Raw genomic sequence first — 13,777 nt, forward strand, 5'->3', positions numbered from 1 at the left:
ACACCATAAGAAAATACCTCCCCCTTAATAGGTAATTTTGGGAGCAGATGCACCATTTGTACATGCATGTGACCAGCGTGGAAGTGGGGGCAGAGGTGTAGAAAATCCCAAGATTTCTCATCTTGTTTTTTTTAATGATTGGGCTGTGCTTGTATTATCGAAGGTTTGCACTGATGGTGTCTGATTAAACACTGAAAAATTATTTTATCTGTCCCAAGCTTTCTCCCAGGAGATTACATGACTAGTGGTGGGCAGGTGGGTACGTGTGCTGGTGGGAATGGGTACCAAATCGTGATGCTCCAGGCATCACGGTTCTTTGGGGCAGACTTGATAAACCAGCTGGCCTTTTCCTGCCTGTCAATTTCGTATGTGTGCCTTGGCCTGTATATTCTGGTGTTGGGGTGCAGTGGGAGTTTCAATCAACTCAGATGCAGCCTGATCTGCCTGGCATTCCTCTGTTGCTTTCTCCCCTTCTTCCTCCAAAAAACACAGATATAGGGGGAAGATATTATGGAACTTGGCACAAGGAGTAGAAAAATTTGCAACACAGTCTTTTCAAATACCTCGGTGGCAACAGGGGAAAAACAAGAAAAGCTTCAGTAATAGTCTAGTAATGCTGTAATCACAATATTCGTGTCTATTAATCAATCTCCCAATGGGGCACAGTGCCAACAACCCTAAGTGCCCAGTTTATATGGGTGGGAGTTAAGGAAGCAGTGTTAAATCATAGAATGATACAGCACAGGAGGCGGCCATTCGGCCCATCGTGCCTGTGCCAGCTCTTTGGAAAAAGCTATTCTTCAATTAGTCCCACTCCCCAGCTCTTTCTCCATAGCCCTGTAAATTTGTTCCCTTCAAGTATTTATCCAATTCCTTTTTGAAAGTTACTATTGAATCTGCTTCCACCACCCTTTCATATCACAACAACTTGCAGCGTAAAAGTTTTTTTTTCTCACGTTGCCTCTGATTCTTTTGCCAATCACCATAAATTACCGATGCTTTTGCCACTTGAAACATTTTCTCCTTATTTACTCTATCAAAACCATTCATGATCTTGAACACCTCTATCAAATCTCCTCTTAACCTCTGCTCTAAGGAGAACGACCCCAACTTCTCCAGTGTCTTCTCATAACCGAAGTCCCTCATCCCTGGTACCATTCTAGTAAATCTCTTCTGCACCCTCTCTAAAGCCTTGACATTCTTCCTAAAGTGTGGTGCCCAGAATTGAACACAATACTCCAGCTGAGGTCTAACCAGTATTTTATAAAGGTTTAGCATAACTTCCCTGCTTTTGTACTTTATGCCTCTATTAATAAAGCACAGGGTCCCATATTTTTTTTAAACAAAAACAGCCGTCTCAACTTGTCCTGCCACCTTCAAAGATTTGTGTACATACACCTCCAGATCTCTCGGTTCCTGCACCCCCTTTAAAATTGTACCATTTAGTTTATATGGTCTCTCCCCATTCTTCCTGCCAAAATATATCACTACACACTTCTCAGCGTTAAATTTCATCTGCCATGTGTTTGCCCATTTCACCAGTTTGTCTATGTCCACCTGAAGTCTGTTACTATCTTCCTCATTGTTTACTACATTTCTGAATTTCATGTCATCTGCAAACTTTGAAATTATACCCTTTATACCCAAGACCAGGTCATTAACATATCAAAAAGAGCAGTGGTCCTAAGACCGACCCCTAGGGAACAACACTGTATACTTCCCTCCAGTCTGAAAAATAACCAATCACTACTTTCTGTCCCCTAGCCAATTTCATATCCACGCTGCCACTGTCCCTTTAATCCCATGGACTTTAATTTTGCTAACAAGTCTATTATGTGGTACTTTATCAAATGCCTTTTGAAAGTTCATATACATATCAGCTGCACTACCCTCATCAACCATCTCTGTTACTTCATCAATGAACTCAATCAAGTTAATTAAACACAATTTGCTTTTAACAAATTCATGCTGACTTTCATTTATTAGCCCATACTTTTCCAAGTGCCAATTTATTTTGTCCTGGATTATTATCTCAAAGTTTCCCCACCACCGTTACACTGACTGACCTGTAATTGCCCGGTTTATCCCTCTCCCCTTCTTTGAACAGGGGTGTAACATTTGCAATCCTCCAGTCCTCTGACACCACTCCCATAGCTAAGGAGGATTGGAAGATTGTGGTCAGAGCCTCTGCAATTTCCACCCTCACTTCCCTCAGTAACTTAGGATGCATCCCATCTAGACCGGGTGACTTTTCTACTTTGAGTACTCCCAATCTTTAAAGATCTCCTCTTCATCTATTTTTATCCTATCCAATATCGCTACTACCTCCTCCTTTACTGCTACAATGGCAGCATCCTCTTTCGTGAAGACAGATGCGAAGTATTCATCTAGTGCCTCAGCCATACTCTCTGCCTCCATAAGATGATTTCCTTTTTGGTCCCTAATCAGCCCGACCCTTCCTTTGACTACACTTTTACTATTTATATGCTTATAAGACTTTTGGGTTCCCTTTTATATTGGCCGCCAATCTATTCTCATACCCTCTCTTTGCCCTTCTTATTCTCTTTTTTAATCTCCTCTGTACTTTCTGTATTCAGCCTGGTTCTCTACCGTATTATGAACCTTACATTTGTCATTAGGCTCCTTTATCTGTTTCATTTTAAACTCTATATATTTAGTCATCCAGTGAGCTCTAGCTTTGGATGCCCTTCTTTTCCCCCTCGTGGGAATGTGTCTACTCTGTACACGGACCATCACCTCCTTGAAGGCTTCCCATTGTTCAATTACTGTTGTGCCTACCAATTTGTGTTTCCAATCTCCTGGGCAAGATCCTTATTTAACTCACTGAAATTAGCTCTCCTCCAGTTAATTATTTTTACACTTGATTGTTCCTTGTCCTTTTCCATAACTACTCTAAACCTGATGATATTATGATCACTGTTCCCTAAATGCTCCCTGACTGAAACATGCTCCACTTGCCCCACTTCATTCCCCAGAACTGCTTCCTTCCTCGTTGGGCTGGAAATACATTGTTCAAGAAAGTTCTCTTGTACCCATTTCAGGAATTCCTCCTCCTCCTTGCCCTTTATACTGTTACTATCCCAGTCTATATTGAGACAATTGAAGTCCATTATCACTACTCTAGTTCTTGCATCTTTCTGTAATTTGCTCCTCTATCTCCTTCCCACAATTTGGTGGCCTATAGTATACATCCAGTAGCATAATAGCTCCTCTATTGTTCTTTGATCAACACTGCCACCCCCTGCCCCTTTTTCTCCTTCTCTATCTTTCCTGAATACCTTCTAGCCAGGAATATTAAGTTCCTAATCCTCCCCTTCTTTGAGCCAGGTCTCTGTTATTGCCACTATATCACTGTCCCATGTGGCGACTTGTGCCTGCAGCTCACCTACCTTATTGACCACGCTACATGAATTTACACAAATGCATTCCAAACCCATCTTAGACTGCTTCTCATTAGATCCCTGAGCGATCCCTCCTATTTCTGAACCATTCTATACTCTAATGCTATTTGTCTCTCCCAGTCCTGTGTATCTTGTTTCTTCTCTCTAATGTTTCATCCCAGTTCCCACCCCCCTGCTAACTTAGTTTAAACCCTCCCTCACAGCACGAGTTAACCTCTCCGCGAGGACATTAGTTCCAGCTCTGTTGATGGAAAAAATTGTGTAGGATGTCATTATGTACGAATGTGCATTCTCTCAGACTGGCGGGTGCATTCTGTACCACTTTAAAAACAAAACTGCAAAATCACAACGGGGGTAAAGTAGATAAGGGTCCAGAGTAATGTTTTCTCCAGTTGGGAATGACCATTTTACACACTGAAAAATTGGAAAATGTACCCGAGGTCTCCTGCATCACTTATCCTTGAAATGGCCAACCAAATCAATGAGATTTTACACCCACATGACGCTAGTTGCAAAAATTCACGCTTAATAGAAGCACTTAAAAACTACATCTCTATTAAACTTAAGAAACTTTAAAACAGCATTACACCAGCCAGCACTAATGTACTATTAAAAGATTTTTGATAAAAGCAATGGGATGTTGGTAATTAGGAAGGAAACCATAACCTGCTGCAGCAGATGTCATCATTCTCAACCTGAGGATAAGGCTTCATTATTGAGGCAGTAGAGGAGGTGTCAAGTATTCCTGCAGATCTACCTTGTAGCTGCAACCAGACTCAGCACGAGAGCCTTTTGTTCCCCAGCGTGCATAATTGTCTTCCCCGCTGAACAGAAAATAAGTACCTGCAATGAACAATAACTGCCTCATTGTCCCTTCCGATTCTTTTCTGTCTCACACAAGTCACAAAGTCAAAGAAATCCGTTGAGTCATCAGGAACACCGTGATCAGGCCATGCTACGTACTGAAGATGACTGACAACACGTTCCAGTCCCGTCTGCAGCATTAGAAAAACACAAAACAGTTCAAATTAATGATATTCTGACCATGTCTGGTAATCCATGAAAGTTATTTATGACTTATAAATACATAAGGAGCAAGAGAATAACTAAGGAAAGAGTAGAGCCTATTAGAAACCAAAAAACTAACCTATGTGTGGAGGTGGAAGATGTGGGTACAGTTCTTAATGAATACTTTGCGGCTGCCTTTACAAGAGAGGGGGACAATGCAGAGATTATGGTTAAGGAGGAGAAGTGTGAAATACTGGATGGGATAAACATAGTGAGAGTGGAAGTAGATAAATCGCCAGACCTGGATGAAATGTATCCCAGACTGTTAAGAAAAGCACGGGAGGAAATAGCTAAGGCTCTGACCATCATTTTCCAATCCTCCCTGGCTACAGGTGTGGTGCTGGAGGATTGGAGGACTGCTAATGTTGTACCATTGTTTAAAAAGGGAGAAAGGGATAGACCCAGTAATTTATAGGTCAATCAGTCTAACCTCGTGTGGGCAAATTATTGGAATCAATTCTGAGGGACAGCATAAATCGTCATTTAGAAAGGCAAGGGTTAATCAAGGACAGTCAGCATGGATTTGTTACAGGAAGGTCGTGTCTGACTAACTTGATTGAATTTTTTGAGGAGGTAACAAGGAGGGTCGATGAGGGCAACATGTTTGATATAGTGTACATGGATTTTAGCAAGGCTTTTGACAAGGTCCCACATGGCAGGCTGGTCAAAGAAGTAAAAGCCCATGGGATCCAAGGGAAAGTGACTAGTTGGATCCAAAATTGGCTCAGTGGCGGGAAGCAAAGGTCGATGGGTGTTTTTGCGACTGGAAGGCTGTTCTCAGTGGGGTTCCGCAGGGCTCAATACTAGGTCCCTTGCTTTTTGTGGTATATATTAATGATTTGGACTTGAATGTAGGGGGCATGATCAAGAAGTTTGCAGATGATACAAAAATTGGCCCTGTGGTTGATAGTGAGGAGGAAAGCTGTAGACTGCAGGAAGATATCAATGGGCTGATTAGGTGGGCAGAAAAGTGGCAAATGGAATTCAATCTGGAGAAGTGTGAGGTAATGCATTTGGGGAGGACAAATAAGGCAAGGGAATACACAATAAATGAGAGGATACTGAGAGGTGTAGAGGAAGTGAGGGACCTTGGAGTGTATGTCCACAGATCCCAGAAGATAACAGGACAGGTAGATAAGGTGGATAAAGCAGGCATACGGGATACTTTCCTTTATTAGCCGAGGCACAGAGTATAAGAACAGGGAGGTTATGCTAGAACTGTATAAAACAATGATTAGGTCACAGCTTGAGTACAACGTACAGTTCTGGTCATCACATTACAGGAAAGATGTGATTGCACCAGAGAGGGTACAGAGGAGATTCATGAGGATGTTACCAGGGCTGGAGAATTTTAGCTATGAGAAAAGATTGGATAGGCTGGGGTTGTTTTCTTTGGAACAAAAGAGGCTGACGGGAGATTTAATTGCGGAGTATAAAATTATGAGGGGCCTAGATAGAGTGGATAGGGAGGACCTATTTCCTTACCGGGGGGTCAGTGGCCGGGGGCATAGATTTAAAGTAATTGGTAGAAAGATTAGAGGGGAGCTGAGGAGAAATTTTCTCATCCAGGGGGTGGTGGGGGTCTGGAACTCACTGCCTGAAAGGGTCATAGAGGCAGAAACTGTCAACTCATTAAAAGGTACTTGGATGTGCACTTGAAGTGCCGTAATCTACAGGGCTACAGACCAAGTGCTGGAAAGTGGGATTAAGCTGGTTAGCTCTTTTTCGGCCAGCACGAACATGATGGGCCAAATGGCCTCCTGCGCCTATCTTTCTATGATTCTATGACTCCTGACTATCCGCCTCAGGTCAAGGTCTTAAATAAAAACAGAAAATGCTGGAAATATGCAGTTGATCTGTCAGCAACTGAAAAGAGAAAAGACGTTAATATTTCGGGTGGGACGCTTAGTCAGACCTGGTCAAAGGCTTGATAAAAGAAAAAGAAAAATCTTTATAACATATCCTTGGATTACTGAACTGTATAAGTATAACACATCCACATTATTGCAACAGGGTTTGTCCCTGAAATTGTTGTGTCCTGCTTTGCTGGCACAAGTTGTGGAGCAGAATCCTTCCATCTGCCCATGCCGAAAGATGTACACCCAATTTAAATTGTGGGGACAGGGCCACTTGCATGGCTGGGGTAGGTGCATCGTGCCTGCAAGGGCGTTTATGTGAAGCCCACCCCTAACTGCCGGTCAAATGTTGTTCTGACGGCAGAGAGGAGGCTGTGGTAGGACTTGATGAAAATCTTTTTACATCTTCTGCTTTCCAATGGAACAAACTGGTCTCTTGGGACGGCAATTAATCCCCTCTGGGATCGATTCCCTTTCTCTTGTAAAGATTGGGGCCTTCATGAGGACTTCAGGGAAACGCATGCCAGCTCCCAAATACCTAGATTTCCCGGGGCAGAAATAATCTTTCCTGCTCTCCCAAACCCAGGAATTTTGGGGCACTTGTCTCCAGGTTTAGGATAAGCAAGAACAGTGCAACAGAATGTTTCCTGGCAACATTCACAAAATAGGAAAAAAATAGCTCAACTTGATAGAAAGCATTGTAGAATGGTTTTCACCTGCACAAAAATAATGATTTCAAAAACAGAATGTATTACAAAATGGTTGATGCAATAGGGAGTTGAGATGCATTGAGATGATTATTGAAGGAAGCATGCAATCCATCTTCAGTTCAAAACAATTCATTATTAGAATCCAAATAAAGGATTACAGTGCACAAATCACTTATTCTCCTAATCCTTCGGAGATAGCAGAATTAATTACTTGGATTATTTCACACTTGTGCAGAAAAAAAAGCTTTCAGTGGTGATTTTTGTACTGCAAGCAAATAAAATGTTCTCAGCACAATCACCATGTCATAACTACACTTAGAAACTGCAGTTGAATCAATTATAGGTGCAATTTATAAGGCTGAGCTAATACATCAGAATTATAAAAGAACGGTCTACCTTAAATGCCTGATGCAATGAAATTCTAAGCTGCAGTGAATTAACTTTCCGCACACAAGTTATTGAAAGGATGAGATCACTTCAATAATATTTCTTGCACATTGTTTTCATAGGATGGATTTTATGTCCTGCAGTTGCCTGATTTTGTGCGATAGCATAGTGATCAGGAGTACAAGACTCCTCTCAAGACATCACCTCTCGGATGCCTCCTTACCAGGCTGAAAAGCCTATGTCTATCTAGTCCAATGGTGGAGTGACGGAAATCGGGCACATGAAACACTTTCCTGACATTTGCTCTCAATTGCCTTTCTCTCCTTTGCTGCATTTTACCAGGAGTGTCTGAAGGTCGGCGTCATTAATATTTTGGGGTTTTCTTTTCCAAATCCTTTCAATGGGTGCCTGTCTGCTCCTCCAGTAGAAAGCATTCTTCACAAACACCACAAAACCTTAGATAAACCATCTATGACAGTCAACTCAGGCTTGTATAAGGTTCTCCAGCCTTCTACTGGAATCTTCAGCCACCACTTGTTATGTAAAGGCTGCACCAGTAGTTTCCAACTCCCCACAACTCTGCTGCGTCACACCAGAGTTGCGCTACAGGAAAATTAGAGGATACTTAAGGAGTTGAGTCCAACAACAACTTGCATCTATATAGCGCCTTTAACGTAGTAAAATGTCTCATGACGCTTCACAGGAGCGTTAACAAGCCACATGGTGAGATATTAGGTCAGGTGACCAAAAGCTTGGTCAAAGAGGTAGGTTTTAAGGAGGGTCTTAAAGAACGAGAGGGAGCTAGAGAGCCAGAGAGGTTTAGGGAGGGAATTCCAGTGCTTTGGGCGTAGGCAGCTGAAGGCACAGCCGCCAATGGTAGAGCAATTAAAATCAGGGATGCGCAAGAGGCCAGAACTGGAGGAGCACAGAGATCTCGGAGAGTTGTAGGAGGTAACAAAGATAGGGAGGGGTAAGGCCATGAAAGGATTTGAACACGAGGCTGAGAGTTTTAAAATCGAGGCGTTGCCGGACCGGGAGCCAATGTCGGTCAGCGAGCACAGAGGTGATGGGTGAACGGGGCTTGGTGCAAGTTAGGATATGGGCAGCAGAGTTCTGGATGAACTCAAGTTTATGGAGGGTGGAATATGGAAGGCTAGCCAGGACAGCATTGGAATAGTCAAGTCTAGAGGTAACAAAGGCATGGATGAGGGTTTCAGCAGATGAGCTGAGGCAGGGGCAGAGGTGGGTGAAAATACGGAAGTGGAAGGAGTCGGTCTTGGTGATGGAGTGGATGTGGGGTCAGAAGCTCATTTCAGTATCAAATAGGACTCCAAGGCTGCAAATGGTCTGATTCAGCCTCAGACAGTGACCAGGGATAGGGATGCAGTCGGATGCAGAGTTTGTGGCGGGGACCAAAGAAAATGGCTTCAGTTTTCCCAATATTTGGTTGGAGGAAATTTCTACTCATCCAGTATTGGATGTCAGACAAGCAGTGCAACAAATCAGAGGCAGTGGAGGGGTCGAGATAGGTGGTGGTGAGGTAAAACTGGATGGCGTCAGCATACACGTGGAACCTTATGTTGTGTTTCAGATGATGTCGCCGATGGTCAACATGTAGATGAGAAATAGGAGGAGGCCATGGAGAGATCCTTGGGGGACTCCAGAGGTAACGGTGCGAGAGCATGAAGAGAAGCCACTGCAGGTGATTCTCTAGCTGCGACTGGATAAATAGGAATGGAACCAGGCGAGGGCAGTCGCACTCACCTGGACAACAGGCGTTGGAGGAGGATGTTGTGGTCAACCGTGTCAAAGGCTACAGACAGGTCAAGAAGGATGAGGAGGAATAGTTTATACAAGGTGAGGGCGCATAGGGTTGGGGGTAATATATTAGCATGGATAGAGGATTGGTTAACGGACAGAAAACAGAGAGTAGGAATAAACATTCTTGGGTGGGCAGTCTATAACTAGTGGGGTGCCGCAAGGATCAGTGCTTGGGCCTGAGCTATTTACAATCTATATTGATGACGGGACCGAATGTAATGCATCCAAGTTTGCTGATGATTCAAAGCTAGGTGGGAAAGTAAGCTGTGAGGAGGACACAGAGTCTGCAAAAGGATATGGACAGGTTAAGTGAGTGGGCAAGGAGGTGGCAGATGGAGTATAATGTGGGGAAATGTGAGGTTATTCACTTTGGTAGGAAGAATAGAAAAACAGAATTTTTTTAAATGGTGAAAAACTATTAAATGTTTGTGTTCAGAGGGATTTGAGTGTCCTTGTACATGAAACACAAAGTTAGCATGCAGGTACAGCAAGCAATTAGGAAGGCAAATGGTTTGTTGGCCTTTATTGCAAGGGGGGTAGAGTACAAGAGTAAGGAAGTCTTGCTGCAATTGTACACGGCTTTAGTGAGACCACACCTGGAGTACTGTGTACAGTTTTGGTCTCCTTATCTAAGGAAGGGTATACTTGTCTCAGAGGCGGTGCAACAAAGGTTCACTAGATTGATTCTTGGGATAAGAGGGTTGTCCTATGAGGAGAGATTGAGTAAAATGGGCCTATACTCTCTGGAGTTTAGAAGAATGAGAGGTGATCTCATTGAAACATACAAGATTCTGAGGGCCTGAGAGTAGATGCTGAGAGGCTGTTCCTCCTGGTTGAAGAGTCTAGAACTAGGGGCCATAGTCTCAGGATAAGGGTTTGGCCATTTAAGATTGAGATGAAGAGGAATTTCTTCACTCAGAGGGTTGTGAATCTTTGGAATTCTTCACCTCAGAGGGTTGTGGATGCTCAGTCGTTGAGTATATTCAAGAATGCGATCGATAGATTTTTGGATACCAAGGGAATCAAGGGATATGGAGATTGGGCGGGAAAGTGGAGTTAAGGTCGAACATCAGCCATGATTTTATTGAATGGCAGAGCAGGATCGAGGGGCCATATGGCCTACTGCTGCTCCGATTTCTTAAGTTCTTACCACGGACACAGTCACATAGGTTGTCATTTGTGATTTCGATAAGGGCCATTTCAGTACTGTGGGAGGGGCGGAAACCTGAATGAAGGGGATCAAACAGAGTTGCGGGAAAGATGGGCATGGATGTGGGAGGCAACTATACGTTTAAAGACTTGAGAGGAAAGAGAGGTTGGAGATGGGCGGTAGTTTGCAGGAACAGAGGGGTCAAGGGTAGGTTTTTTGAGGAGAGGGTGATGGTGGGGAGGGGAACGGTACTCGACGAGAGGGAACTGTTAACAATATCAGCTAACATGGGGCCAAGAAAGGATATTGGTTGGCCGCAGTTTGGTGGGTCACATGGACAAAATGAGCTCGGAGAGGGCATGAGGGGAGATAGGAGAGAAGCTAGAGAAAGATGTGAGTTCAAGGCTAGGGCAGGGGAGAATCTTAGGGGAAGTTTGGCTTGGTGGGCTAGGGGAAGGGAGGGAAGTGACAGATGGTCTCAATCTTAGTGACAAAAGTCCATGAGCTCCTCGTACATTTTGTTGGAGGTGAAAGTGGAGGGGATAGGGGAGAGGTGTTTAAGAAGAGGGTTTCTAATTGAGAAGGGAAGCTGGGGGTTTTCTTTGCATTCCAGGATGATCCTGGAATAGTGAGCAGTTTTGGCAGAGGAGAGCAGGAATCAATTGTGCTTAATGTGGTCCAGCCAGATCTGGCGATGTATGGCTGATCCACTTGTCTGCCATAAATGTTCAAGTCTACGTCACTTGGACATTTAAAAAAAAAAATTTGTTCGTGGGATGTGAACATTGCTGGCATGGCCAGCATTTATTGCCCATCCCTAACTACCCTTGAGAAGGTGATGGTGAGCCGCCTTCTTGAACTGCTGCAGTCTGTGTGAAGGTTCTCTCGCAGTGCTGTTTGGTAGGGAGTTCCAAGATTTTGACCCAGCGATGATGAAGGAACGGCAATATATTTCCAAGTCAGGATGGTGTGTGACTTGGAGGGGAACGTGCAGGTGGTGTCGTTCCCACGTGCCTACTGCTCTTATCCTTCTAGGTGGTAGAGGTCGCGGGTTTGGGAGGTGCTGTCGAAGAAGCCTTGGCGAGTTGCTGCAGTGCATCGGTAGTGAAGGGAGTGAATGTTTAGGGTGGTGGATGGGGTGCCAATCAAGTGGGCTGCTTTGTCCTGGATTGTGTTGAGCTTCTTGAGTGTTGTTGGAGCTGCACTCATCCAGGCAAGTGGAGAGTATTCCATCATACTCCTGACTTGTGCCTTGTAGATGGTGGAAAGGCTTTGGGGAGTCAGGAGGTGAGTCACTTGCCGCTGAATACCCAGCCTCTGACCTGCTCTTGTAGCCACAGTATTTATATGGCTGGTCCAGTTAAGTTTCTGGTCAATGGTGACACCCAGGATGTTGATGGTGGGGGATTCAACGATGGTAGTGTCGTTGAATGTCTTGCTGGAGATATGATATGGAGATGCCGGTGATGGACTGGGGTTGACAATTGTAAACAATTTTACAACACCAAGTTATAGTCCAACGATTTTATTTGAAATTTACAAGCTTTCGGAGGCTTCCTCCTTCCTCAGGTAAATGTCAGGAACTCCTCGAAGCCTACGCATTTATAAATCACAGAACAATACATGGTGATTACAGATAGTCTTTGCAACTGCCCGTTGCCAAGGCAATCACAGAGTTCAGACAGAAAGGTGTTACCTACAGAGCCCCCGAATATACAGTCAACAAAAAAAAACAGAAAAAAAAGAGGCAGAAACATCCAGAAGGCAGAGAAAGCCAGCAAATGACCAGTTATATTAAAAACAGATAGCTTTTGTTCGCTGGTGGGGTTACACGTAGCGTGACATGAACCCAAGATCCCGGTTGAGGCCGTCCTCATGGGTGCGGAACTTGGCGATCAATTTCTGCTCGACGATTTTGCGTTGTCGTGTGTCTCGAAGGCCGTCTTGGAGTACGCTTACCCGAAGGTCGGTGGCTGAATGTCCCTGACTGCTGAAGTGTTCCCCGACTGGGAGGGAACCCTCCTGTTTGGCGATTGTTGCGCGGTGTCCGTTCATCCGTTGTCACAGCGTCTGCATGGTCTCGCCAATGTACCATGCTCTGGGGCATCCTTTCCTGCAACGTATGAGGTAGACAACGTTGGCCGAGTCACAGGAGTATGAACCATGCACCTGGTGGGTGGTGTCCTCTCGTGTGATGGTGGTATCTGTGTCGATGATCTGGCATGTCTTGCAGAGGTTACCGTGGCAGGGTTGTGTGGTGTCGTGGACGCTGTTCTCCTGAAAGCTGGGTAATTTGCTGCGAACGAAAGTCTGTTTGAGGTTGGGTGGCTGTTTAAAGGCGAGTAGTGGAGGTGTGGGGATGGCCATAGCGAGGTGTTCGTCATCATTGATGACATGTTGAAAGCTGCGGAGAACATGGCGTAGTTTCTCCGCTCCGGGGAAGTACTGGACGACGAAGGGTACTCTGTTGGTTGCGTCCCGTGATAGTCTTCTGATGAGGTCTATGCGATTTTTCGCTGTGGCCCGTCGAAACTGTCGATCGATGAGTCGAGCGTCATATCCCGTTCTTACTAGGGCGTCTTTCAGCGTCTGTAGGTGTCCATCGCATTCCTCCTTGTCTGAGCAGACCCTGTGTATTCGCAGGGCCTGTCCATAGGGGATGGCCTCTTTGACGTGGTTAGGGTGGAAGCTGGAAAAGTGGAGCATTGTGAGGTTGTCCGTGGGCTTGCGGTAGAGTGAGGTGCTGAGGTGCCTGTCTTTGATGGAGATTCGTGTGTCCAAGAAAGAAACTGATTCTGAGGAGTAGTCCATGGTGAGCTTGATGGTGGGATGGAACTTGTTGATGTTATAGTGTAGTCTCTTTAGTGATTCTTCGCCGTGGGTCCATAGAAAGAAAATGTCGTCGATGTATCTGGTGTATAGCGTTGGTTGGAGGTCCTGTGCATTGAAGAAGTCCTGCTCGAACTTGTGCATGAAAATGTTGGCGTATTGGGGTGTGAATTTGGTCCCCATGGCTGTTCCGTGTGTTTGGGTAAAGAACTGGTTATCGAAGGTGAAGACATTGTGATCCAGGATGAAGCGGATGAGTTGTAGGATGGCGTCTGGAGATTGGCTGTTGTTGGTGTTGAGTATTGATGCTGTCGCAGCGATGCCGTCATCGTGGGGGATACTGGTGTAGAGTGCCGAGACGTCCACCGTGGTGAGAAGTGTTCCTGGTTCAACTGGTCCGTGGGTGCTGAGTTTTTGCAGGAAGTCTGTAGTGTCGCGACAGAAGCTGGGGGTTCCCTGTACGATGGGTTTCAGGATGCCCTCGATGTATCCAGAGAGGTTCTCACACAGGGTTCCGTTGCCTGATACGATAGG

General features: G+C 44.9%; 1 protein-coding gene across 3 annotated transcripts in view; it reads right to left on the reverse strand.

Annotated features, from left to right (window-relative positions):
* Nucleotides 1–13,777, reverse strand: part of LOC137341719 (tyrosine-protein phosphatase non-receptor type 3-like) — a 234,329-nt gene that overhangs the window by 8,748 nt on the left and 211,804 nt on the right. For all 3 annotated transcript variants that reach the window (XM_068005156.1, XM_068005163.1, XM_068005147.1), the window contains one exon: nucleotides 4,266–4,417. In XM_068005156.1, the coding sequence (XP_067861257.1) occupies nucleotides 4,266–4,417 (152 nt within the window). The remainder of the gene's footprint in view (nucleotides 1–4,265; nucleotides 4,418–13,777) is intronic.

Source organism: Heptranchias perlo, chromosome 2 (assembly GCF_035084215.1).
Source record: "Heptranchias perlo isolate sHepPer1 chromosome 2, sHepPer1.hap1, whole genome shotgun sequence".
In the NCBI taxonomy this organism is placed as follows: Eukaryota; Metazoa; Chordata; class Chondrichthyes; order Hexanchiformes; family Hexanchidae; genus Heptranchias; species Heptranchias perlo.